Source organism: Erythranthe guttata, chromosome 14 (genome assembly GCF_056151865.1).
Source record: "Erythranthe guttata isolate IM_541 chromosome 14, IM_541, whole genome shotgun sequence".
Classification (NCBI taxonomy): domain Eukaryota; kingdom Viridiplantae; phylum Streptophyta; class Magnoliopsida; order Lamiales; family Phrymaceae; genus Erythranthe; species Erythranthe guttata.
Window position 1 is genome coordinate 17,670,516 of NC_142546.1, and position 26,243 is coordinate 17,696,758.

Sequence of the window (26,243 nt, forward strand, 5' to 3'; positions counted from 1 at the left end):
TCTGCATTTGGATTTGCCTATTTATAAGCAAAGACATGCCTTTATTTATTTATAAATATTTTTTTTATGGTCGTGAGAAGCATAAATTGTACGTAATCATGGTATCGTATGATTATGTAAGCATCATAGTTTATAATTCATGTTTGTGTCACGTCTAATATTCCTTGAATAAATATTTCTAAGAAAAGGTCAAAAGGAAAAATTCAAGAAAATTAAATTCAAGTTTATAATATATAATTTGATTAATTCGTATTCAATTAATCGTGTGTTATTAGGGCGTGTTGAGTCAACTTCGATTGGTTTCTTATAAAGTCAAATCTTATAACATGTGAATCAATATAAAGCTTCACTCGGTGAAATTAACCGAGTGTAGCATATATGAGAAACATAAACATTGAACGTTTCGCGATAATTGTTTTTTTTTTTTAAGAAAAAGGGGTGTTTGTGCATAAATCTCCAATCACGCATCTTTATTATTTTAGGTTTAGGGGTTATATCTCTTTCACCAATAAGTTCATCCCTTTAATATTTATTATAAATAAAGTAAACATTCATGTATATGCCAATATTACACTCAACTATTTATACCCAATTCTTAATTGTAACACCCAATTTAATCAATTTTGTCCACAAAAATCCAATTTTGACCACAAAAATTCAATTTTGACTTTTTTTTGGACCATACTTTAATATGCTACAATTTCATCCTTAACTTAATTTAATCTCAATTTGATCCTAAATTTCACAAATTATTCAATTTTGACCCAAAACTTTTTTTTTCACAAAAAAAAAAGTTTCAAAAAAAACAAATTTGCCGCCGGATTCCGGCGGTAAATGCCGGTCCCCGGCGTTGACTTTTCAATTTTATTTATTTTTATTTCTTTCAGATTTTTTCGCCAGTTGACTTTTTTTTTGTTTCTTTTTTCTTTTTTTTCTTCCGGATTTTTTCGCCGGTTCCCGGCGGTCTCCGGCGTTAACCTTTTTTAGTGTTTTTTTTTTGTTTGTTTTTTTTTACGTCCGCCGCTAAACGTTGACCGTAGTTGTGCTGTCACTGACAGTAAATTAACGTAATTATACTGTCAATGATTGTTAATTAACGTAATTGTACTGCCGTTGACAATACATTTATATAATTGTTCTGCCGCTGACAGTAAATTAACGTCGAAACCGGCGAAAAAATCCGGAAGAGAAAAAAAAATCGAAAAGTCAACACCGGAATTCGGCGGCAAAAAAAATTGATAAAAAAGAAGTTTTTGAAAAAAAAAGTCAAAATTGGATTTTTGTGGTCAAAATTGGATTTTTGTGGATAAAATTGATTAAATTGGGGTTACAATTAAGAATTGAGTATAAAAGGTTGGGGGTAATATTGTCATATACATGAATGTTTCCTTTATTTATAATGAATATTAAAGGGATGAACTTATTGGTGAAAGAGATATAACCCCTAAACCTAAAATAATAAACATGTTTGGTTAGGGACTTATGCACAAAAACCCCATATAATATTACTACGCCACGATATATTAATTTATGTTTAGTTAATTTAATATTTTTAATGTAATTTTTATTTCTGATTAAGAGGGCAAAGTCTCCCACTCCTTCTCCATTCATGCTGATTATGATTGACCATGACAACAATTACAAGTATAAATAATCCAATAATTTTGAAAATTATTGGATTAATCCTTGAAAACAAAAAAAGGCAATTAAATCCTTGCACATGCAACAAAATTATTGGATTATTTATACTTGTAATTGCACCAAAAGGCGAATCCCTCGCCCCCGGGATATTTTTGAAAATCGGTTGAATTGAAAAATACCGTTCTGATTTTCACTCCTAACCTTGTTGTGACACTGATACAACGATTTTTAGTTGGGTTCCATTACAAGTTTTTATATAGAATCTTCGACAAAAAGAAATTCATTTTAGAAAAAGAAAAAAAAATAAACAAATAAAAAATAAAATAAAATAATATGTTATTGGGGTTTTCTAACATAACCACGTAACTCCCCACTAATTCCTTAACCTACTCCGTGTTTATCCTATGTATGTTAGTGGTAGAGTAATTATTTGTGTAACTTCTCTTGTAACTCCCGGTGGTTTTTACACCTACATAATGGAACTTTCCCTCCCCCAAGAATACACCCCCTTGATAATCTTTCTACATGCTTTTGTCTTTGCATTCTCTCTGTATCTTTTATTATTGTTGTCATACTTTATTTTCCACAATCGTCATACTTTAAGAAAACCTTTCTTTGAAGCATACTAAATCGGGCAATGATTGTATAGATATAACTTGTATGCGAAAGTCCTAAGAATTTATTCTTGCGATCTGGCATAAGCTTGAATCCAAAGATACACGATGCTTCACCCATGTGGTTTGTATGGAGTTAACTTAATGTCAAACTGTAACTGATGGTAGAATTTCCGCATCATTTCCTATGAAGAGTATATCATCTAAGTACAACATTAAGAATACCTAACATGCACTGTATAAACCTACAATTTTTAATTAAATGAAACTGAAAGGAGGAATGCATAATATATTTTTATGGACAAATGTCAAATAAGCCCATGAATAAAGGGACATTTTTTTTCTACAAATTAATCCACCCTTCCGACACTTATTGCTAACAAAGAAAAACACTACGTACGAAACTAGCCCTTACCCTTAAACACCCCCAATTAGGGGTGTGAACGAGTCGAGCTCGAGCTCATCAAGTTCCTTCTTTTTTGGCTCGAGCTCAAGCTCAAGCTCATTTTGTTGTTTTTTTTTTTTTTTTTTTTTTTTAATATTTCTTTATTTAGTATTTATTATTATTAAAAAATATTTTAAAAAATTACAAAATAAAAAATAAATTGTAATTATATATATTTTTTAATACTATATTTTATTTTATTTATTTCTACAATATTGTATATTTATTATACATTATTTCAATAAAAAATAATAAAAATAATAAATAAGGCTCGCGAGCCGGCTCCTTAGCTCACGAACAACTAAAAACTGGTTCGGTTCGCCTCGTTTACCACCTCTACGCCCAATTCACCAATGCACCAATTCTGACTCTTAATCAAATTTTGACCGGATATTTTTCCGCCACTCAACCACCTTGACCGGCATCAACCACGAGTGAATGACATTAATGTTTTATATACGAGGGAGTTCAAAGATAGGGATTTGTGATTAGAATCGATGTTAATATTACGATGAATATTTATCTACATAAAACATTTTCTAGCCAGAAGCACAAAAATAAGCTAAGTGTTATAATATTGTGGACTTTAGCAAATGGGTTATTAGTCTTTTGACAAGTGTTAGGACATGTGTAGTCATTTCCAACAATGTTAGATGAAATGTTGACAAGTGTTAGTGATGACTCGTCACTTTGTATCTATAAATAGATGTACAAGTGAATTAATAAAACATAATTTTTGGCTGCACTTTCTCTCTCTCTCCTTACACACTCTCTCTATCTTTCCCACTCACACATATATTATATTATATTATGTAGTATATTATTATATTAATATAGTGTGTACATATATACATACATATACATAACCGTATATACATATATATATTAGTTACACATTAAAAACTAGATAATATTGATTAATTAATTATACTCACACCATTAGTGTTTCTAATAAAATATTAATAAACGAGCTAATGGGAATTATTTCACAACACGTTATCAGCACGAGGTTCTGCTCGGAAGAAGGTAGGTTATGTAAGTTTGTTTATGTTATTTTATTTTATTTGATAAAATCCAGATCCTCGATATCAAATGGTGAAGCAAATACTACGGTATTTATACACCACCGATTTTCGGAGAAAATGAAGGATATATATCTATAATTATGTGCATGTTGATTCATGAAAAAAAAAGGGTTATTATCTCTCGCCTCGACTATGAATTTTCAACTTGCATTACATGATTTTGATTTTGTAAATTTAGAAACTTGTAATTGGCATGTGGAAGTTTCAATTTATTTATTTAATAATCTTGTTTAAATTAGCAAAAGAAAATGGGCTGATTTAGATAATGAGAAATGAAAATGACTCCGTCGCATATGAATTCAAATTAAGGATCGATTTAAAGTCTATGATAATTACTCCGAACATAATGTTCGTAGAGATGGTGGACGTCATATAACTTCGGGTGTGATGCCCGTAGAGTCACTAAAAATTGTGATTCCCCTCAAAGGCCAATGAGGTTATTAAAATTAATTGGGTGTACTATATAAACGATGGACATTTTTGTTAAGGGTCCAATGAAAGGCCGCCATAATAAAATTAAATATGGGGTTAGGCCTACAACGACGAAGTGAAAGATAGTCCTCGTCAAGATGTTCTTAAATTGACAAAGGTGGATGCAAATATTTCCGCCTAGATAATCATTTGGTTAAAATTAATTAAAACTCATGAGTATAATGCCTACAAAATATATTTTGACCTATGAGTAAAGGTTATATATTTGAGATCATGCATGATAATATTCTTAATGATTACGATATAACTCTCGATGTAACGGTTTTCGAGATTGAATTTATTTATTTATGAACATACCTCCCTCGGACGATATATACCCGAGGTTGAGCCTATAATATTTTCTCGAGATAAATATAAATGACGTCAAATTGAAATACTTCTCTCGGATGATTTTATTCCCGAGATTGAGCTATTTCTAAGATAAAATTTATATATCTCTCTCGGAAGAAATATGCCTGAGATCGAGTTTATAATATATCCCTCGGACAATACATTCCTGAGGTCGAGTTTAATTATATATTCCCCAAATAAAAATTTACGACTGTCTAGCTCGGACGATTTATTCCCGAGTTTAAGTTAGTAAAACTCTCTTGGAAGAAATATTCCCAAGGTCGAGCTTATACACCCCTGATGATATTGATAATATTTCAAAGTTAATTCAATATGTCTACTAATTGCGTAATATGTACATATCTCTCTCGGATGTTAAATTCTCGGGATCAAGTTTACAAAACTCCCTCGAACGAGAAATTCTCGAGGTTGAAATTATATATCTCTCTTGGATGTTAAATTCCCAAGATTGAGTTAGCATTTTATTGACATGTTATTTAATATGGATGTACATGTGAAACACAAACATAATAGACTATTGTCTATATAATTTCGAACTTTGAAATTGAGTTATATATCTCGGACTGATTCCCGAGATTAAGATAAGCTACATATCACCCTTGAGTGACATATTCACGAGGTCGAATTTTAGAAGTTCTCCTTCAAATGAAATATTCCTGAAGTAGAGTTTGCATATCTCCCCTGAAATATATATATTCCCGAGGTTGAGTTTAAATATCTCCCCGGATGATATATTAGTCTAATTGACAATTTAATATATTCTAAAATTTATTGAGTGTGATATATTGCAAAGCACGAACTAAAATTTTATTACTTTCCGTAGAGATTATGGCTCCGGGAACAATTGTTATGCTTATTATATTAAAGCATTAGCTTTTGTATTGTATTGTGTCCAAATTCGAATTTTCAATTCGTACACCACCATGTCATATAAACTGGTTAATCCTGAAATATTCAGGTTTTGGCATGTTAATATGGGGACGCCCATAAAATATTACGGTGACTAGAATTAAATAATATACTACGGACATTCGTACGATATAAGGATCCTTATGTCCAAAGAGAATTTCTGTAATTTATAGAAATCTCGTTATATAACCTTTAGTGCGAAATGGTTGATAATACTTATGGACCAATACAACCTTTCAAGTGGACCAATATCTTAAATATTTATAATTTTGTCAGACGCATCTTATAGATGGTCTCGCGTGTGTTTATTGTATTCATGCAATACGATTTTGTACGTTTTTCTGCACAAGTTACTATACCCCGTGCATATGAGAATGGATAGTGCCGGAAAAACTCGATCAAAATGATTTTGATGAGATTTGTGCAGAGTACTTGGGATAAATATCAGTACCTTGTAGCACACGCTCACACTCATATGGATTAATTAAATCCACTGAATGAACGAGTCATGATAAACATGCTCCGGATAAATATGTAGAGATTAATCTCTCGACTAAGGGCAATTACAATTATAAAATTTCGGGATGATTAATCCAGTGAATCACGTTCAAAACAATAGAATGTCGGTAGAGTCAAGTTTGGCCTAAATGCGAGAAAGCGATTAAATCGGAATTGGCTTTCCCAGAGAAACGAAATAAATACGGATTAATGGTACCAACTCCGAACAATATAAATTCCCTAGATATAAATGGGGTTTTGTTTGTTCGTTAGAGGAATAATAACAACAAAATTGTTCATTATAATGTGTGCCTTGTAAAATATTGATTCTACCGAGTATATGGGAATGATTATATTTAAATGTATTTACCGGTACATCATTTTTTCGTTTCTTAGGGTTGTCAGTGAGGGAATGGACATATGTCTAACAGACATTCTAATGTCATCTTTATGGTTCACTGAATTTTGATATTTAAACTTCTGTGGATTTAAAATGCGACGAAGTGATAATATGTTGCACTCTTTTTCCCTTTTGTTCGGTCTTTTTCCCATGTGGTTTTTCCGACATAAGGTTTTTAACGAGGCAACTTATGATTATTAAATAGCCTATTTTGGAGGCAGATATTATTGGTTTCAGGGGGAGCACATAATGCTATGATGTGTTGTACTCTTTTTCCCTTTTGACTGGTTTTTCCCATAGGTTTTTCCAGCTCAAGGTTTTTAATGAGACAACCTACAAATTGATTGACAGCCCCGTATTGGGGGGCTTATATTGCTCATTTCAGGGGGAGCAATAGTGCGCTGCACTCTTTTTTCCCTTACGACTGGTTTTCATCCCATTGGGTTTTCCAGCTAAGGTTTTTAACGAGGCAGCTTATGCACACGACTTGGATTTGAGTCATGCACTCTTTTTCCCTTCTGATCGGTTTTTCCCACTGGGTTTTCCGGCTTAAGGTTTTTAATGAGGCATCAATTAAGTCGATACAAATGTGCTACGTCCAAGGGGGAGTGTTATAATATTGTGGACTTTAGCAAATGGGTTATTAGTCTTTTGACAAGTGTTAGGACATGTGTAGTCATTTCCAACAATGTTAGATGAAATGTTGACAAGTGTTAGTGATGACTCGTCACTTTGTATCTATAAATAGATGTACAAGTGAATTAATAAAACATAATTTTTGGCTGCACTTTCTCTCTCTCTCCTTACACACTCTCTCTATCTTTCCCACTCACACATATATTATATTATATTATGTAGTATATTATTATATTAATATAGTGTGTACATATATACATACATATACATAACCGTATATACATATATATATTAGTTACACATTAAAAACTAGATAATATTGATTAATTAATTATACTCACACCATTAGTGTTTCTAATAAAATATTAATAAACGAGCTAATGGGAATTATTTCACAACACTAAGGTTATTTTTCGTTGTCCATTATTTTCTCTTCTTTTTTATTTGGGTAAATTACAGCACACCCCTGAGGTATGCTAAAATAACTTTAAGGTCCCTGTGGTATCGATAATTACACTCACCCCTGAAACATATAGTTAGAAACTCTAATGGGATAATGCATTGGATACCTTATTCCGATAGCGTTCTAACAAACTATTAGTTTCATAAAGTGGTGGAGACAACAAAGAGCAATGAGTGATTTAAGAAATGTTGGGGGAGCCATATCACCCCCTAACTCTATGTTGTTAAAATAGATAACAATATCCATCTTAACGCACTTTCGCTACACCGTATGCAATCGAAATACACGTACTTTTTTTCTTTCAAGCGTCCACTCACGACCTAAGTAACCAGCTGCGTTGAACCTCGTCCAATTCACCAACCGAATCCTCAGCCTCACAGTATTTATATTGTTCACTCAAAATACCTCTTATAAACTCTGCTAGCAAGGAAAACTTACCAACTAGACGCTGATGATTGTAAAAAGTTGAGCTAAATATAATTTAAAAGCAAACACCATTGACGGAAAAATATTGAAAAATGTGCGGAGTTGTGGTATTTTTTTTGGATCAAACATATTAATCGAAGATAAATAAATCACTCACAAGATACGAAATAATATCTAAGGTTGCGTTTGGATTGAGAAAAAACAAGCGTATGCAGCAGCAAAATAATCTAGACTCGAATACAATACGAGTTAAATCCATTCCCCCGAATACGACAAGGAATTATCCGTATTTACAATTGAAGCGTTCTCACATTTCATATTCTGTTTTTAAAGGATTCCCACAGCACATCCAAATCAAGATTCCCTCCTGAAAGTACAATCCCCACATTTTTGCAGTCTTTCCAAACGGGATTATTCCGGAAGCTTCCGGAAAGAACAGCCGCAAGGCCGATGGCTCCACTTGGCTCCACCGCAACCTTCAGAGTTTCGTAGCATAGTCTCGTTGCTTCGATTATCTCTTTGTCCTCCACAACAATTACCCCATCCACCAAATCCCGAACAACAGGCCTGTAGGTTGTAATTATATTAAAGGGTAAAAAAGTAATTTCAACACCGGAAAAATGCGTAGGGGCTCTATTCGGACAATCGAATACTAATACCTCATTTTTCAATAATTATAGGCCGGGCCGAAAAAAATAAAAATAAAATCTAATTATTTTAATTAACTAATCATGCCTTATCTTTCAAAAAAAATTGAGCCAGTCCGAGAAGTTAACAGACTAACCAAACATCAAATAAAATCCAATTATTTAACTAACACATATTGAACAAGACGAAAAAAGATACGAAATTATGTCATGAAAAATACAATTGACTTATTATTATTATTATCTTTTTTTTTTTTTTTTTTTTACCATGTGAGTGTTCCAAGAGAAGCACGAAGACCATCGGCTATGGTATTTGTCTCTGGTAAAATTACGATAGTGCCCTCTTCTTTGGATCGAGCAGCATCATTTGCTCCCTTTGGTTCGGCAGCAAATATTCGAATCGCGGGATTTAAAGACTTGGCAGCTAAAGCTATCCCCGAGATTAAACCACCTCCTACAGTTTTTTATTGCTACAATGTATAAGCATTTGTTTTTTTTAATTTATACAAATGTTGAGATGAAGGTAACTATTTAATTGCAATTTAATAATATCGAGAGCTCACCGCTTATCGGAACTATGATGGTGTCGATTTCCGGAATCTGCTCCAAAAGCTCTAGCGATATGGTTCCCTGCCCACTGAAAAAAAAAGAAGTTATAAATCATTCAAAATATTTATAATCGGACAAACAATATGTGATGCATGCCAAAAACGAGTTAAATCGGAAATTGGTTAAATTGATTAGAAAATTAAAATCTGTGAAATTGGTGTACGACAAGATAATTCGGTGAAAACACATCTTACGTAGGCAAAAATTGGTTAAATCGATGTTTTATATTGACAATCAAATTATTCGAGCTCGATTCATGTTCGGCTAGTTAGTACTCGTTGAGCTCGATTCAACAGATAATCAAACACAATTTCTAAATATTATGATGTGAGAATCTTGAAAATGGGGAAAAAAAAAACTGAATTGCTTTTCATTCAAGAAACGAACGAAAAGCTTGGTAATTGTCTAATTCATAAACTACCCAATCTGCTAGCTAACTAACTAATTAACAATAATTAAGGCACCCACGCATTCAAATTACGTATTGTTTAATAAAAAGCTCGATAAATTTTTTTCAAATAAACTTGAATAAGAACAGGTTACCTTATGATACGAGCATCATTATACGGATGAATAAGAACAGCACCGGTATCTTCTAGAACCTTCCGAGCAACCTCCTCCCTCGACTGCAATGTAGCCTCACTCCAAATAACCTGACCACCATAACGGACAACGTTCTCGACTTTGCATTTCGGGGCATTTTTCGGAACAATTATATGTGCGGGAATTCCTCTTATTTTTGCAGCCAATGAAAGTGCTGCAGCATGATTACCACTATTTTTTTTGTTTTTTTCAAAGTTAGAATATATTAAAAAAAATGCAAATTCGAAAAAATTAAAAAACGGGTTTTTAGTTACGAGCTCGAAAAACGAACCTGCTATGTGTCACGACCCCATTGGCTGCTTCATCATCCGTAAGTGAAAACACGGCATTGCATGCCCCTCTAAACTTGAAAGCTCCACTAATTATTATTATTATTACAAACAAACAAGAAAATGTGTGTATAATAAATCACCGTTTATGCTAATAAATTAAGGCCTCGTTTGGTTGCGAAGATACGATTAAAATAATCTAACGAAACCCATTTGTATTATTGGACCTTCGAATGTCCAATAAAAAACATGACTAGAACGCAAGATAAGCCATGATAATATAATATTTGCAGGTCGACCAGGCAAGTTATTGGGAATACCAAACATCGAACAAAATTCAATTATTTAGTTAATCATGGCTAATCTCCCCAACCAAACGAGGCCTAACACGTCAGATAATAAATGGATCCAAATATCTCACCCTTTCTGGAAACATTCACATTTAAAGTAAAGATTCCTTCCGGAGATAAAATCGAGGGTCTCTGAGCACAAGACCGGAGTTTTGTAGACGTAAGCGCTGATGCGTTCCTGTGCTTCTTTAATCGAAGAAATATCAGCGGCGTATTCATTACTGGATTCTTCAGCTTTTGCTTCCATCTGAAACTATTCGATTTTGTTAGTATTTTTTTTTCAGTTCATCCGATTAAATAGTATCGGAATTCGAGAAGTAAATTAACTTCACATCTATGAGTTAATCAAATACATACATACAGTCGGGAGCAGGAAAATTCTATTAATTTAGCGAATTATTATATTATTGAGTTAATAATTTAATACATTTTCATCGAGTCATGACCGAGAGAAACTATTATTTAATCGAAGTTATTAATTTATCGAGGTTCTACTGTATTTTACATCAACATCAGGTTTAACAAATATTTATAATTAAATAGCAAGTATTTGAGAAGCAATGGGAGGGGGGCGATGGCCCCCCGTATCATAGTCCTGGCTCCCATTACAATTATCAAGAAAAATCGAACAAAACCCTAACTCAGTCAAATACAGGTAATCAAAAGTACTATGAACAATTGCCATAAGTGCTTAAAAAACAAAAGAAACACACACACACACACACACACACACACACACCACACTAAAAAAACCTAATTTTAATAGAAGAATTGAGAACATACTCTGCACAAGATCAAAGTGACAAGAACAGGGTTCCAAGAACTGATGTATGAAAACGGGATTAATGAAAACTTACAGTAAGAATTCCTCTGTTTCTCTCACACTGTTTTCAGATATTCACATTTAGATTCCGCTGCAGACATTTCTAAAGAATCAAATTTATTTCTTCTATTATATTTGATATTACGTACGGGGCAGTTGGTAGTTGTCCGTTTGTGTTTGGATTTAGGGAATCATTTTTTTCAATTGGTTCCGATTTCCGCCGAATCCGATCCAAAATATCCCGATTTTGGAACGACTTTTTCAATACCGAATTCCGAAATTCCGATTTCCGAAAATTCCGAAAAAAATCGGATCGGAATCGGAAATACATAACATAATTTCAGAATTTCCGATTTCCGATCCAAAATTATTCCGATTATTTCCGATATTTCCAATTATTATTAATATTACTATATATACTATATCTATCCGCTGTTCTGTACTAATTAGTAATTACTAACTATATATATTAATATATTACTAATATTTTTATATATATATATATATATATATATATATATATATATATATATATATATATATATATATATATATATATATATATATATATATATATATATATATGTTGTGTTTTGTCATTTGTGTGAGTCTCTTGTATTTGTGAAGATTACTTGTTTGATTTTTCTTTTTTGCAATTTTAGCTACTGTGTTGTGAACAATTTATCCCTTTTTTCCTTTTTTTTTTTGGGAAAATTCCGAAAATTTTCCAAAAAATTCCGAAAATGGAAATTTCCAAAAAATTTTGATTTTCCGAAAATTCCGAAAAGATCGGAATCGGAATCAATTCTTGAATTCCGAAAAAATCGAAATTGGAATTGGAAGGCGTTTTCGACTTCCGAAAAAAATCGGAAATTTTCCGAAACACCTAAATCCGATCCGATCCGTCCGATTTCCACCCTTAGTCGGGAGCTATGTAGCACGGACACGGGAACATAGACCCCGTAGACACAGTGTGAAACAGGGAAACCCCATTTTTTTTTTCAAAAAGTTCGATACAGGAACGTGGAGAGACGTGTAAATATTAAAAATATAAGGATGCATCCATAATATCTAAAAAATATTATAACGTTTAACTTATTGTCATTTACATAATTGTATCTAAAAAAAATTATATATGATTTATAAGTTCAACCCAAATTATCATTCCACAAATTACATTCCGGGCATATAAATTTATTTTAATATGGAAATTAGCATCTACAATCAGAAGTGAAAAATAGACATAAGATTTAAAAAAATATATTTAAACTTTTAAATATAAACTTCCGACAAGTGTCATGGTGTTTCAGTTTTCCAAACATTTCCGAAACATGGAAACGCATTTGTACATCAGTTTCCGTGCATCATAAGTCAAGAGATTCTTGTAAGGGGAAGAGAAAAAAAGAAATATATTGAGAGTTTGGGACGAAGTAGGAAATATAAGTGAAAGCAAAATCCAACAATGCATATCCATTGCAAAGCATGAAACTCCCAAAATTTTACTTCTTATCCTTATATATTTAACCATAAAGATGCGATGTCCAATCGATTGTTGCTAACAAGGTACTCTTGAAATTCCAACACCACTTGAATCTTAAACACGCCCTTGATGGATGCTCATGCATGGGTTCTTGACAAACATGGTTTCTTACTCCCAAACTAAAGTAATGTGAATCTTCTAGAGAGGCTATCATCAATAATATGAACATCGTTACCGCTTCCATAATATTCGAGCGGGTCAACGAAAGAAGACTGTCGCCGAACAGATTGCACGCATAATAGAAATATTCCAGAAACTCTTAAGCCCTAAACAACCTGATATGATGGAATATATGAGGGTTAAGATTCAGTTGGACGTCACGCAGAGTTTACGGCGATGCATTTTTCAGAACGGAGTCAATGGGAATAAGGTTTGGATTGCATTCACTTATGAACGGCTCCCAAAATTCTTCTTCCTATGAGAAATTTTAGGGCATGGACAAGGACGATGCCCTCAACGATTTGAAGATAACTTTGCTGAATCGGGAGAACAACTTCCATATGGTACATGGTTGAAAGCTCAAAGTTATAGGGAAGGAGATGCTCAACGCCAACCCCTGCAGCCTTGCCGCTCAATGCAGGCAGGCCAACGCTCGTGGAGAATAATAAGAGGAGACGGGATAACATATTTGTCTTTAAGGAGAATAGACAGGGTGAGAGGCACAGTACTGGTGGTGGGAGTGGATGCGCGGTGCTGATTATTCCAGGCGGCCAGAAGATGACACTTGTTACAAACCCAATCCGCTTCGAGATTGGTCCATCTAACACTATCTCAGCTCACAAAAACGTAGTGCGTACAGGACCCTCAAAGAAGAAAAAGGCTAATGGGACATCAAATGATGACAATTCAAGAGGAAATAACCGCCAAGTCCTGATGGTTCGAGACGAAAACTCTTACTCAACGGCGGAGACTGCCGAGCAGTCCCACTAAGAATTATGAATTGTTATTCTAGAATTGTCAAGGGCTAGAGGTGTTAGGATAGTAGACTAAAAGTCTCGCTTTTAGCTACATAATTTTATTATTGAATTAATAAAATATTATATTATAATTTTAGGAGAATCTGCACAAGGGTATTCAGTGCATTTAATTGATTGTTTGTCAATTAATTAAAAGCATAAGTCTAATATTCTAATAGTATTCGAGATGGTGTGCTACGACGCACAGAAAAATCATTTCGAAAGTTTGTTTAGAATATAAAGATAAAAGTTCACAATCTAGATGGAAATGGACTAACCATTGGTAAAAGATTGTAGCACAATATTTAAGTGATTGGTCTTGATCACAGTAAATAGAGAATAACTTTTGTAGCTATTGTTTTGACTTATTAAGCTAGCACACCCGGCATGTGTTGAACCGGACAAAGTGAAATAATTGTTTCATCGCTGTTCATAAATGAAACTGTATTATTTCTAGTTGACAGTAAATTACTTAATCTCTTAATTCCTAAATAATTAACGTACACATTTAATTGATGATCTCTACTTTAATGTCACAATAGGAGAGATTCTTATATTGAGTCAAATGGCCCCCGGTGCATTGGGTAGAGACATTAAGAATTAATTGTGGAAATTAGTTATGGAAAGGAATCCACATCTCTGAAATATGAGATTGATAATAACCCTTGAGTAGCTTATAAGATTTTTTTATGCCAAGTCCTGCCAGGTTGATTTCGTATCCAGCAAACTCAAATAAGTTAAGCGGGTGACTCATGAAAAGAAACCATTTAATTTATTTAGCAACGAATAAATTATTGGTGGTTGTAAGATATCTTAATGTGGGGAGAATCTAACTAATGATCGACCGGAGCTCGAATATAATATTTGAGAATATAAACGGGAGTTCAATAATTATTTGGTAGTGGAAAATAAATAATTATTAAATGATTAATTAAATGAATTCTTTTTAAGAGTTTGGATTCAATTAATTATTAGTTGTCTGATTTATATTTTCTCATTTGGTCCATATTGTAGCCCAATTGATTTTCTAATTAATCGAGAAAATAAAGTTCAACCAATATTATATATTGGGATTAATATAGCTGAAAATTAAGTCCCCATTGGACTGCAATTTTTGGCTATATAGAGTTATAGAAGGAGTAGGATTTGTTTCCAAGTAATCATCTCTATGTGTGACTCTAATTCCTTGTGCTATATATAATAGAGATTGGGTTGATGAAAAATAATAATGCTACACGCCTTAAGTCCCCATTGGACTGCAATTTTCGGCTATATAGAGTTATAGAAGGAGTGAGATTTGTTTCCAAGTAATCATCTCTATGTGTGACTCTAATTCCTTGTGCTATATATAATAGAGATTGGGTTGATGAAAAAGAATAATGCTACACGCCTATTTCACGTTGGAGAGAAAATATTTTCTCTTCTTCTTTTTTCTCTAGATTTCTCGATTTTAGATTTAGATTTCTTCAAGTACAAGTCCACCCTTGTAGAAGAATTATTAATTCGGGATATACAATAGAAGATTATAGGTTTTTAGAACAAACTATTATTCTGAGCAGTCCTGCGAAGAAATCACCATAAATCAACCGTTCATCCGATATGCTTGAAATTTATACAAGACCTCCCTAACCCATAGTACTATAATCTGTCCTAAGGGTTTCTCCATCAGATCAATCATCTTGGAGATATTAGTGAAGGAAGAAGACTGTAAATTTCTGAACAGCAGTTTTTAGAGGATTGAAGGCTTGGTGTGGATCCTCGTTTGTGCGCCGAAGATAGAAACGAATCTGCTCGCGAAAATTGTAAGTTGCTAGATTAGATTTATTCCACTTTAAACGAATCTAATAAAAGCATTGTTAATAAAATTAAAACCGGCTAATCTAGAATCTCTTGCGAATTTTCATTGACTCCTGGGCTTCACATCCGAACAAGAGGGCCCCTTGAAAATTCTATCTTTCGGAGGCATGCTCCAAAAAATATCACCGGAGTTGATTTTTCTTTCGGAAACGAATGAAAAATCAACATTTGTGACTAATCTGAAATCGCGTTGGAATCTGAATGGAGTTATAGTGGACATTGTTGAAACATCAAAAGGTTTAGCTTTACCGTGGAGGCATGATATCAAAGTGGACCTGATCAGTTTGTCAAATAACCACATGGATGTTGAAGTTGTTGGATACCAACAAGATGCTAATTGGCACCTTATGGAGATATATGATTTCCCTAAGATTCAGAGGACATATTTGACTTGGAACTTGCTTCGTTCTCTAAGCACCCAGAAGAGTCTCCCATGGATGATTCGGGTGACTTTAATGAAACTTTGGAAAGTTCGAAAAGAAATGGGGTTATTTCTAGAAGTCCGGCCCTTAGTACAACGTTCTGAGAGGCGTTATTGGACTGCGAGCTTTTGGCTTTGGGTTTTAGGAGGGGGGGGGGGTCTTTACATAGTGTAACAAGCGTGCCTACCCGGAGACTGTGTGGTGTCGGCTGGATATGGTCTGTGCGAACTCACTATGAGGAAGTTCTTACCCTCAGGCGGAAGTCACTCAATTGCAATATGCGGGATCCGACTATGTCCCAATAATGTTTATCATATCACCCGACGTGGAGAGCTTGGCTCAACAGAGGAATCTACCATTTGTTTTGAGGCTATGTGGGCTCGGATAGATGAGTGTGAGGCGATTATCCGAGAATGGTGGGGCACGGTGGATGGAAAACTCAAACTCGATGGACGAAGTCATCGGAGGTATGGAAGGGTGTCAAATTGCTATCAGACAACGGAGCCGAGGGACTCACTCGAACCCTAATAAATGGATTGAGTTACTAAATGGTCAATTACATGATTTGGGCTTGAAAGAATAAACTAGTGAGGTTATCGATTTACAAAGCATCTCAAGAAAGAATTGGAGCAAGTGTATGGGGACCTAGATGTGTGCTGGAGACAGAGGAGCCGGGAACAGTGGATTCGTCATAGAGACCGGAATACAAAATACTTCCACAAAAAGTCCACGATGACGAAACGTCGAAATTGGGTCCACAAAATTAAAGATGAGACACAAGTATGGCATGATGATCTGAAGGATATTAAAGGGGAAATTGCTCATTACTATGCCATTATTGTTAGCTCGTCTAATCTATCTGAGAGAGAGAGGAGAGAGAGAGAGAGAGAGAGAGAGAGAGAGAGAGAGAGAGAGAGAGAGAGAGAGAGAGAGAGAGAGAGAGAGAGAGAGAGAGGAGAGTGCTGGAACACATCGAGCCCCAAATCACCGATGAGGATTCATATCTGCTCTCCCTCCCTTACTTAGCAGACGAGATAACCCAAGCCATCTCTCAAATGCCCTCATTTAAGCCCATAGCCCCCAACAACCACAATTTTGCCGTCCTTATGCTTCGCGGACGATACATTCATTTTTAGCCACGTTACGGCTTCGGATGCTCATACCATCAAGCATATCCTCACTAAGTATGTTGCAACATCTGGAAAATTAATCAACCTCGAGAAATCCACAATGGCTTTCTGTCCAGCGACGAGTCTTGCCGAGAAGGTGGATATCCTTTCCATATTGGGGTTTCAAATCATTTTTTACATAAATATTTGGGCTTGCCGGCCTCTATGGGGAAGACGAGCAAGGATATATTTCGGTACTTACAAGACAGATTATGGAACAGAATTAAGGGGTGTAACACTAAGCAGTTATTGAAAGCATGGAAAGAAATTTTGATCAAGTCCATTCTCCAAGCGATTCCCACATATGTTATGTCATGTTTTTTGCTCCCATCAGATTGATTGACGAAATTGAGTCTGTCATTAGTCACTTCTGTTGGGGCAATGGGGAGAATGAGCTATGTCCTAGTTAAAATGGAACAATTTATGCAGATCGAAGGAAGAATGTGAGCTCAGATTTAGAGATCTCATTTGCTTTAATCTGTCGCTTCTGGCCAAACAAGTTTGGAAGCTTATCAAATTCCCCCAATTCCTGTTGACCCGAATCCTTAAGGCTCGTTCCTTTCTAGGAGGTGATTTGTGGGACGTTGAAATCGAGAGCCGGACGTTGGTTTCGTGGTTTCCCTATCAAAGCTTGTCCCCTCATCCGCAATGGAATTCGTCACAATATTGGGGATCGAAAAGACACCCCTATCTGGTGCAACCCATGGTTGGTCGGGGATGAGAACCCGATCATTCTGACCTCGAGGCTTATCGACTCGGCTTCCCACAACTCGGTGAACTATCTAATTATTCCAAATACTCGATTGTGGGACTGGAATTTGATGAAATCCGGAAACTTTACAGTAAAATCTTGCTATCATCATAAACTTTTCGTTTTGCCGACATGGCTCTCCACTACAACGGGTAGGGTTGGTGGAAGTGGCTTTTCCCATCGCAATTGGAAGGTCATGTGGATTATGAAAATTCCTCCGAAAATCAGGACTTTCATGTGGCTGGCATACTCCGGTATAATCCCGACTAAGGCAACTCTTTTCAAGCGACAGATGATTCCAAACCCAATTTGCGAGCGGTATGGAATGACCGGAGAAACCCTTATGAATGTTATGTGAAGATGTGGACGCGTGGGCCATGTATGGATGAACAAACCATCTGCCTTGAACTGTATAGATGAAGACTCCACATCCTTTGGTGCATAGTGGGACTATGTGCATACAAACCTGAACAAGAAACACTTCACATGGCGGCAGTGGTGGCGTGGAAGATGTGGGACGTTTGAAATAAACAGGTGCATGGCGGGAAGTTCTTGGAGTTGAATGAAATTGTAGGATGGAGCAGTGCTTTTCTTCAGACTTATGCTGATGCGCAAACTATTCCACTCCCCTCGGCGCCTACTGAAGAACCATGAACGTGCCGATGAATGGAATTATTAAGATCAATATTGACGCCTCTCTACCTCAAGCGGCGCCGTTTTACCATGTGTCACTTGTTGCCAGAGATGCTGGTGGAAACTGCATTTGGTGGAAAACTCATAAGATCATAGGATGACTCAAACCGGTCGAATGCGTGGCTATGGCTTTCCCATGCTCTTATTTTGGCTCAATCTATGGGATGGAACTCTATTCAAGTGGAACGGGACTGCCTTCAAGTGGTCAAAGCTCTTAACAACTCGGATGTCTTGCTAACTCTCTTGTGGCGCCATATTGAGTATTATCTTTCCATTTCTTTGTCTTTTTGATTTGTGTTCCTTTTCTTTTATCAGGAGACAAGGTAATTTCATTGCTTCTATGTCTATCGTTAACTGTATGGAGGAACCTTTAATTCCTTCTCATTTGGCCATGGGTGCCTAAGTTAAGTGCTCGTTTTATTGCTTCTATGTTTAGCTTCTATGTCTATCGTTAAGTGTATGGAGAAACCTTTACTTCCTTCTCATTTGGCCATCGGTGCCCAAGTTAAATACTCGTTTTTCCTCAAAAAATAAATTAAAATATTTAACTATTTTCGAAACTCGGGATGAGATAATCCCAATCGGGATCTAATCAATTATGGAATCCCATCTCATATTTCTTTCTAATCCCAATCCCCATCTCGATACCCATAATTCCGAATTAATTCCCTGAATTTTTAGTCTCAAACAACAAAATCCCAATTGAGACGTGACCGGGATCTCGGTTCCTTCGATGCTACACCCGGTGAAAAACACCGGGTGGGTCTTCTGCTGCCACGTGTTCTTTTTTTTATTTTTCTAAAACCCCTAAAGGTAAACCCTAGCGGGGAATGTATTATAAAATATAAAAAAGAGACACGTGGCAGCAGAAGACCCACCCGGTGTTTTTCACCGGGTGTAGCATCGAACAAATCCGGGATCTCGAACCCCGATCCTTAATGTTAATGCCCACCCCTACACGCACCTAACCAAATACAGTCTTTTTATTTCATTTATTTATTTATTTATTTTGATAATTAACCAAATACAGTCTGATGTGCAATTCCTTTCAACTTGTAGCGTGGCAGTGTGTAACTTGAGAAGAAGAAATGATTAATATATATATATATATATATATATATATATATATATATATATATATATATATATATATATATATATATATATATATATATGTAAATTTAAGTATCTAACTCGTTACGTATAAATTAACCCCTTACTTTTTTATTCGTTGAAACTTGAAACCCGATGCAACAACCGCTTCTTCACGCCACGTCGGAGTTGCTGCAAAACCCCAACCATCATTCTCTCTCAAATTAGCCGCGCCGCCGCCCCCTCCGCCGCCAGTTAGTCGGACTTCCGCACGAAAGAAACTTGTGAAAGCTAAAGCTCGTGAACCGTCGCGCTACCCCCTCATAATTCCTGACAATTGTAAAAATTGTTGATTTCAGAAACATCCAAAATTCTTGGAACTTCTGGAATCGAAGTGAAAACGTTAGACTTCAAAATTTCTGCAATTGAACTCGGAAATACAAATTTATTTCCGAAAATTTCTGATTTTTTCGAAACGGTTGATTGATTACACCCCTAGCCAAGAAACGTATTTGTCTCGAGGGTTTTTGTGAAAGTTTACTTGCACAAGAGAAATGATGTATTTCTTGGTATGCATTTTCCTATTCATTATAATTTGTGTGTTTTTTTCTTGGTTATTTAGATTATAAATTTCCAAAACTTGGGAACTTGGGGTTGTCTGGAAACTGTTTGATGAATTTCCTCTGAGAATATTGTATTATTTGCTATGTATCATACATACGTCTTTTTTTCTATTTGCGGTTGCAGAGAAATTTTTCAAACAAAACTCGTCTCGTAGGTGCTGTGGCTTTAGCTACAGCCGGGTCGGGGGTAGTTGGCTTTACAAATTCTTCAGATTATAGTAAGTTCAGATTAAGGCCTGCATTAGTCAAACCGTTTAAGCATTCGTGATAACGATTGCATTTTTGTTTTTTGTAATTGTCAAGCTAACTCTTTGTCTCTTTCGTCTTACATTTTTTCTATTGAAGATACATCAGTATCGGTCTCAATACCTTTGCTTAGGGATTCACTACAATGGCCATGGAGAACTATAAAAGAGAACATCCACAATTCGGCAGCATTTACTCACTCAAACCATTCACTCTATGGTATATTTCATTTCCACTTCACTTTATGGTTTATTGCACTTTGTTCAGCAATTTTTCACTGTTTCTTGTAATTTCGTATTTCTGTTCATGTACCATGTTTTTCCGTTGCCCTCCCTCACTCAATACGTAAAATTGTAGGTGCTTCTCCACTATTTTTTTCAAGACCAGATCCTGCGCCAGATGCTAATATTAGTAGTGGAGCTGATATTGGAGATAGTCCCAAACGTTCGTGCAACTGTCTTGGTCGTGACACTATTGCGAATGCAGCTACTAAGGTTGCTCCTGCTGTTGTCCATTTGTCGGTACCACAAGGTCGATTTTCTCTTCTCATCCGTTTTTTCTTTGTTTTGTTAACTTTGCAGAGTGAATAGCCGCGTCTGATAGTCTGTAACTTATACTTGATGATTGTTTTGTAGGTTTTCATGGTATAACTCTCGGTAGGAGCGTTGGATCAGGAACTATTATAAATGAAGATGGTACTATCCTAACTTGTGCTCATGGCTTGGTTAATTTTCAAGGATTGAGGTCTTCATCTAAGGAAAAGGTTTATCACTTAACTCATTTATGTCCTTTATTATTGGAATTTCTCGATTTGAACGTTTTGTGAATCCTCTCAATCTACTTAATGGACTCAATCGAAAATATGTCCATTATCTTTTTAAATTCATCTTAACTCATAGGTTACATCTTAGTTTCAATTATATTCACCTTAGCTCATACGTTTCTTGTATTTGGCCTTATCTTTTAATATAGTTTACTCACATTAATATCTCGGGACTTGTTCTAGTATTTATGTGATGCACAATGCACAATGCATGAATATCAGAAATCAAAAGCTTTGATTGTGCATTATGTACCACTGTTAAAAGTGTTGTATTGATAAACTAATTAACTCACAAAGCACAGTTGTACAGAAACTTTTGATGACACGAGTCAGTCCTAAAGACACCATCAATAGTTTGTTAATCCTATATTTACATATATTTGCGGTTCAATTTTTATGTTCTTGGGCTTTAGAGCAACCGGGATCTACAGTAAATGGATTTCATCGAGTCGCGCCTATTAAGTTTTAAGCAATGCATTGGCTTAGTTTGCCTTTTTTTTTTTTTTTTTTTTTTTTAATATTCTGAAGCACTATGCATTACACATTGTACATGCACTAGATATTGTGCATAATACACAAATGATTGATTATCGTGGCAGATCGAAGTGACTTTGCAAGATGGTAGGTCATTCGAGGGTACAGTGGTAAATGTTGACGTACATGCTGATGTAGCAATACTGAAGATTAAATCTAAAATCCCACTCCCAACAGCAAAACTCGGGAGTTCTAGTAACATTCGCCCAGGAGATTGGGTGTTGGCTATGGGTTGTCCCCTTACCCTTCAGAATACCGTTACAGCAGGTATTGTAAGGTAAACTTTTGCCATCTGTTTTAAGTATGCAATGTTAATGTACATTTCGTAAACGAGGGTTTACAAATGTATTTGACTGATGCTTTTGTTGCTTCCCTTGTTGTTTCTAGTTGTGTTGATCGTAAAAGTAGTGAGTTGGGTCTTGGAGGTATGCACAGGGAGTATTTGCAGACTGATTGTGCAATAAATCAGGTAAATTTTTCTCCTTCCCTTCACCTGCGTTGAGATATTTTTTTTTCCTATCCCATTACAATATGCCATATAGTTATGATGGTTATTATGTAAAGATTTTTCGGATCTGTTCCTTTGCTACTTGCATTAGTGCATTTGCATATGTGTGCATCTGGGGGTATATATAGTACGGATCTGAATGAACCCTTTCTGAAAAATTCCGATCTTTTTCGAAAGTGAAAAACTAATTCCAATTTCGTTAAAAAAATTCGTAAAAATGGGATATCAGAATTTCAGAAATTGAAATTAAAAAAATTGTTCCAAAATCTGAAAATTTTTGGATTGGAATCCGCAGAATTCAGAAATTTCCAATGTTTGGTCTCTTAAAATATAAAATACCTAATAATATTCATATTTTAAGTTTAATAATCGGAAAAATATCGGAATTTTCTGACAGATTTTCAGAACTTAATATCGGATCGGAAATCGGAATCTCATATATATTCCAATTCCGATCCAAATAATTTCAGAAAAATCGGAAATCGGAAGGTTAAAATTCAGAATGAAAAATAATGTTCCAAAATCGGAAAATTTTGAGATCGAAATCAACGGAAATCAGATGTTCCATTCCAATTTCCACCGCTATCCCCGTCAATGTGTATTTTGCGTCTTTTTACGGTTGGGATACCGGTGGTGGTGGACTGAATTTTACATTAGTGCAACACATTGATGATTCATTTTTTTCCACTGCAAAGTGAAACATGTATCAATAAAAAGCATTGATCGGAAAGACATACGTATATTAGTTTCTCATATAGGTGTTATGGCTTATCTTGGTTAATCTATGTTCAAGCTATATATTCATCTCATTTGCCTTTAGAGCCCAAAAAGAAATCTTTATCAACTATTTTTACTTCTCGGCATCTATTGTTTACTGCCAAAGTCTCGGATATTATACTCTGTGATTTATGGCTTCTTTGTCCGTGTAATTTTTTGTGTGGTTGTAGGGTAATTCGGGTGGTCCTCTTGTGAATGTTGATGGAGAAGTTGTAGGCATCAATATCATGAAAGTCTTGGGAGCTGATGGGTTAAATTTTGCTGTCCCGATTGACTCCGTTTCAAAAATTATAGAGCACTTCAAGAAGAATGGGTACGTTGTCCGTCTCACTCTCTCTGTATAAACACACGCACAATCGCTTACAAGATTTTTTTTTCACTAAAAAATTCGTAGATTCGTAATGTTTGCCGTATATGACTTTCTCACAAACTTATTGTCGTCAATAGCAGAGGAATATATTAATCCATTTTACGAAGGGTCTGAATGTTTGCCAAATGACTTCTCTCTAAAACTACGTGTGAATAGTATTGCAACTTTTGCTATAGAGTAATGAATTTGGATGGTTTGTGATGCAGGAGAGTTGTCCGACCTTGGCTTGGTTTGAAAATGCTTGATCTCAATTCCATAATTGTCGAAAATCTCAAGGAAAGAAACGCTTCATTTCCTGACGTCGGCAGAGGAGTTCTTGTACCAATGGTGAGATATTTATTTAGATAAATTCATGATTACTTTTTTCAATTATGATTTCATAAAAGAAGTCGACCTTTGTTCTTCGTTCATTTTCCTCCTTTTGATAAAATTAATCAATACAATGTCAATGATGGTCGATGAAAATAACATTCCGAATCTAATAATGGTCGATGGAATCTCAGTGTTTAAGTTGTGCCCGTACAATTTATTGGGCGAAGAGAGAAGTTGTTAAATGTTTTCTAATAAAATAGGGTGAAATCTTGTTTCTTTGCCTCCACAGAGTTGTATAATTCTCAGACATCATTGTATCTAACTTTACTTATCTATGCGTCATTGCTTTTCCTCTTAAAAAAAAACGAGGTATCTAATGTCATTCTTTAATAGGTGTTCCCTGGTTCCCCAGCTGATCGTGCTGGATTTCTTCCTGGAGATGTAGTTGTTGAATTTGGAGGAAGACCTATCGGAAGCATTAAGGAGGTAATAATACCTAGCATTGATTTTTTTGTTAATTTGAATTAGTCGATTTCGTGAAACCTTATTGATATCTCATTTGTCTTTCTTTTTTTCTTTTCTTTTCTTTTTTTTTTTCCAGATCATCGAAATAATGGGAGATAAAATTGGAAAACCTTTCAAGGCTGTTGTGAAAAGGAAAAATAACGTTACCGAGACTCTGACTGTGATTCCTGAAGAAGTAAATCCAGATATGTGACCGACTAGTTGGTCTTTTATTTTCTTCTTTTCTAGTTTTCATTTGTTGTTAGGAAGAGGAAAATGAGCCAGAGATATCATATCGCGTGATTTACAAAAAAAAAAAAAAAAAAAAAAAAAAAAAAAAAAAAAAAAACGGGCGAGCGACTTCTTAATGGGGCAGATGGTAAACGATGTCGTTTAGGAGAAGATTAGTAATAGTTCTGTAATCATCTCATTTACTAATGGATAGATTGAAGTTGATAAAAGTTACTCTTTAATGTCAATATTATTTTCTCGCTCTATCCGATTTTCTCATGTTCGAACATTTCAAATTAGAGTTGCGGATTCTACTAGAATTCACTATTTCTCTCAAAATTCTTCGATGATGGAATGTCCTATAAGAGATTATATGAGAGGAATCGAGAACAATATGAAAGAATAATAAACAACAATGGCAGATTATGTGCAAAAAAAATTTTAAACACAATAATATACCGTATAAATTTGTCAAGCTTCAGAAATTCATACAAGTTACTTATTCCAAGTACTAATTATTTATACTGAACTAACACAAAACTAATCTCCTAAACACAAGGAATAACTGAAATCTAATAACTGACTTGATAAAAGTCAGTTATGGCTCCTAGACACACGGAATAACTGAAAAATAATAATTGACTTAGGTGGTGTTTGCAAATGATTTTTGAAAGTAATTATGCAGTTGTTTTGCTCATAATCTGTTTTTAGGTGTTTGCAAAATCAACTTTTGCTTTAGCTTCTCTTAAAATAATCTGCTTTAAGCTATTTTTTTAAAAGCACCCCTAACCCTACTTTTTCAATTTTAGTTCATTTTCCGAAATATTTGCAAACAATCACTAACGTCTGCTTTTAAATAATCATTTGCAAACACCACCTTAATAAAATTCAGTTTATGGATATCTTATCCGTAATTAACTTCCATTTCTTCCTGGAAATGAGTTGGTAGAGGTGGAATTATAATAGTATATGTGTATAAATCCAACTAATAAAACCTAATTTTTAGTAAATTTATTATTTTTAATGTGTCAATAATACTCCTAACAATATATGGAAAAATAAATCCCCAAAATAATATCATATATTTTTCTCCCCCTTTCAAATGACCCGTATGTTACCAAATCTGATCATCGTTCTGGAAAATCCCAAATTACAAATTCCATAGATCCGAAAAATCGATTTCATAAATACCAATTCATATACTAAAATTTCATAGCGGCAGCCATAGGTTGTGCCACCGAATCGTTTGCAATTTACAAAATTCCAATTCCTATTTGATTTGTGTAACCAATTTTCCATTGATTTGTTTGCTACTTGGGGATCGTTTGTGTTGGAATCTTTGAGTATTGGACTCAAATTTTGTTGGATATTTAAGTGGTTTAGATTCCAAAATCCACCATAGCGTCTCATTGCATTAGTTGAATTCACTTCTCATCATAGCGTCTCATTGCAATAAATGTCCTAAACGTCGTTTTGTTCGTCGTGTTTCAATAAATGCTGTGCTACTTTGTTGGAACTGAAATAATCGTTGTATCTTGAAGACAATTGCCGTAAACCGAGAGCACTGCACGGGA

General features: G+C 34.9%; 2 protein-coding genes across 4 annotated transcripts; one reads left to right on the plus strand and one right to left on the minus strand.

Annotated features, from left to right (window-relative positions):
• Window positions 1-8,128: 8,128 nt before the first annotated feature.
• On the minus strand, window positions 8,129-11,463 carry SR (serine racemase). 3 transcript variants are annotated; one of them, XM_012985003.2, is made up of 7 exons: window positions 11,296-11,463; window positions 10,510-10,691; window positions 10,091-10,177; window positions 9,760-9,990; window positions 9,171-9,244; window positions 8,875-9,061; window positions 8,129-8,527 (listed from the first exon to the last, which is right to left on the minus strand). In XM_012985003.2, exons 2-7 carry the CDS (start codon window positions 10,683-10,685, stop codon window positions 8,275-8,277), a joined length of 1,008 nt encoding a protein of 335 aa, XP_012840457.2. In that variant the 5' UTR covers window positions 10,686-10,691; window positions 11,296-11,463; the 3' UTR covers window positions 8,129-8,274. The 3 variants fall into 3 exon arrangements, with proteins under 3 accessions (XP_012840457.2, XP_012840458.2, XP_088669919.1); XM_012985004.2 differs by having other exon boundaries at window positions 10,510-10,685; window positions 11,296-11,439; XM_088813793.1 differs by having other exon boundaries at window positions 10,510-10,685; window positions 11,222-11,351.
• An 8,382-nt stretch (window positions 11,464-19,845) lies between these two features.
• On the plus strand, window positions 19,846-24,935 carry DEG14 (Trypsin family protein with PDZ domain-containing protein). The gene is made up of 11 exons (XM_088813608.1): window positions 19,846-20,310; window positions 20,489-20,582; window positions 20,710-20,829; window positions 20,968-21,141; window positions 21,246-21,373; window positions 22,033-22,244; window positions 22,355-22,436; window positions 23,423-23,565; window positions 23,829-23,949; window positions 24,328-24,420; window positions 24,536-24,935. The coding sequence occupies exons 1-11, from the start codon at window positions 20,296-20,298 to the stop codon at window positions 24,650-24,652; spliced, it is 1,299 nt and encodes a 432-aa protein (XP_088669734.1). The 5' UTR covers window positions 19,846-20,295; the 3' UTR covers window positions 24,653-24,935.
• Window positions 24,936-26,243: the final 1,308 nt, after the last annotated feature.

What these genes read in the sequence shown, in the direction of transcription:
- SR (XM_012985003.2), bottom strand. Translation starts at nt 10,685, where the DNA reads ATGGAAGCAAAAGCTGAAGAATCCAGTAATGAATACGCCGCTGATATT. An exon ending in GGGGTCGTGACACATAGCAG is followed by an intron (nt 9,991 to 10,090) that starts GTTCGTTTTTCG and finishes CAAAAAAAATAG; the next exon opens with TGGTAATCATGCTGCAGCAC. An exon ending in AATGATGCTCGTATCATAAG is followed by an intron (nt 9,245 to 9,759) that starts GTAACCTGTTCT and finishes TTTTTTTTTCAG; the next exon opens with TGGGCAGGGAACCATATCGC.
- DEG14 (XM_088813608.1), top strand. An exon ending in GTTACAGCAGGTATTGTAAG is followed by an intron (nt 22,245 to 22,354) that starts GTAAACTTTTGC and finishes TGTTGTTTCTAG; the next exon opens with TTGTGTTGATCGTAAAAGTA. An exon ending in CTATCGGAAGCATTAAGGAG is followed by an intron (nt 24,421 to 24,535) that starts GTAATAATACCT and finishes TTTTTTTTCCAG; the next exon opens with ATCATCGAAATAATGGGAGA.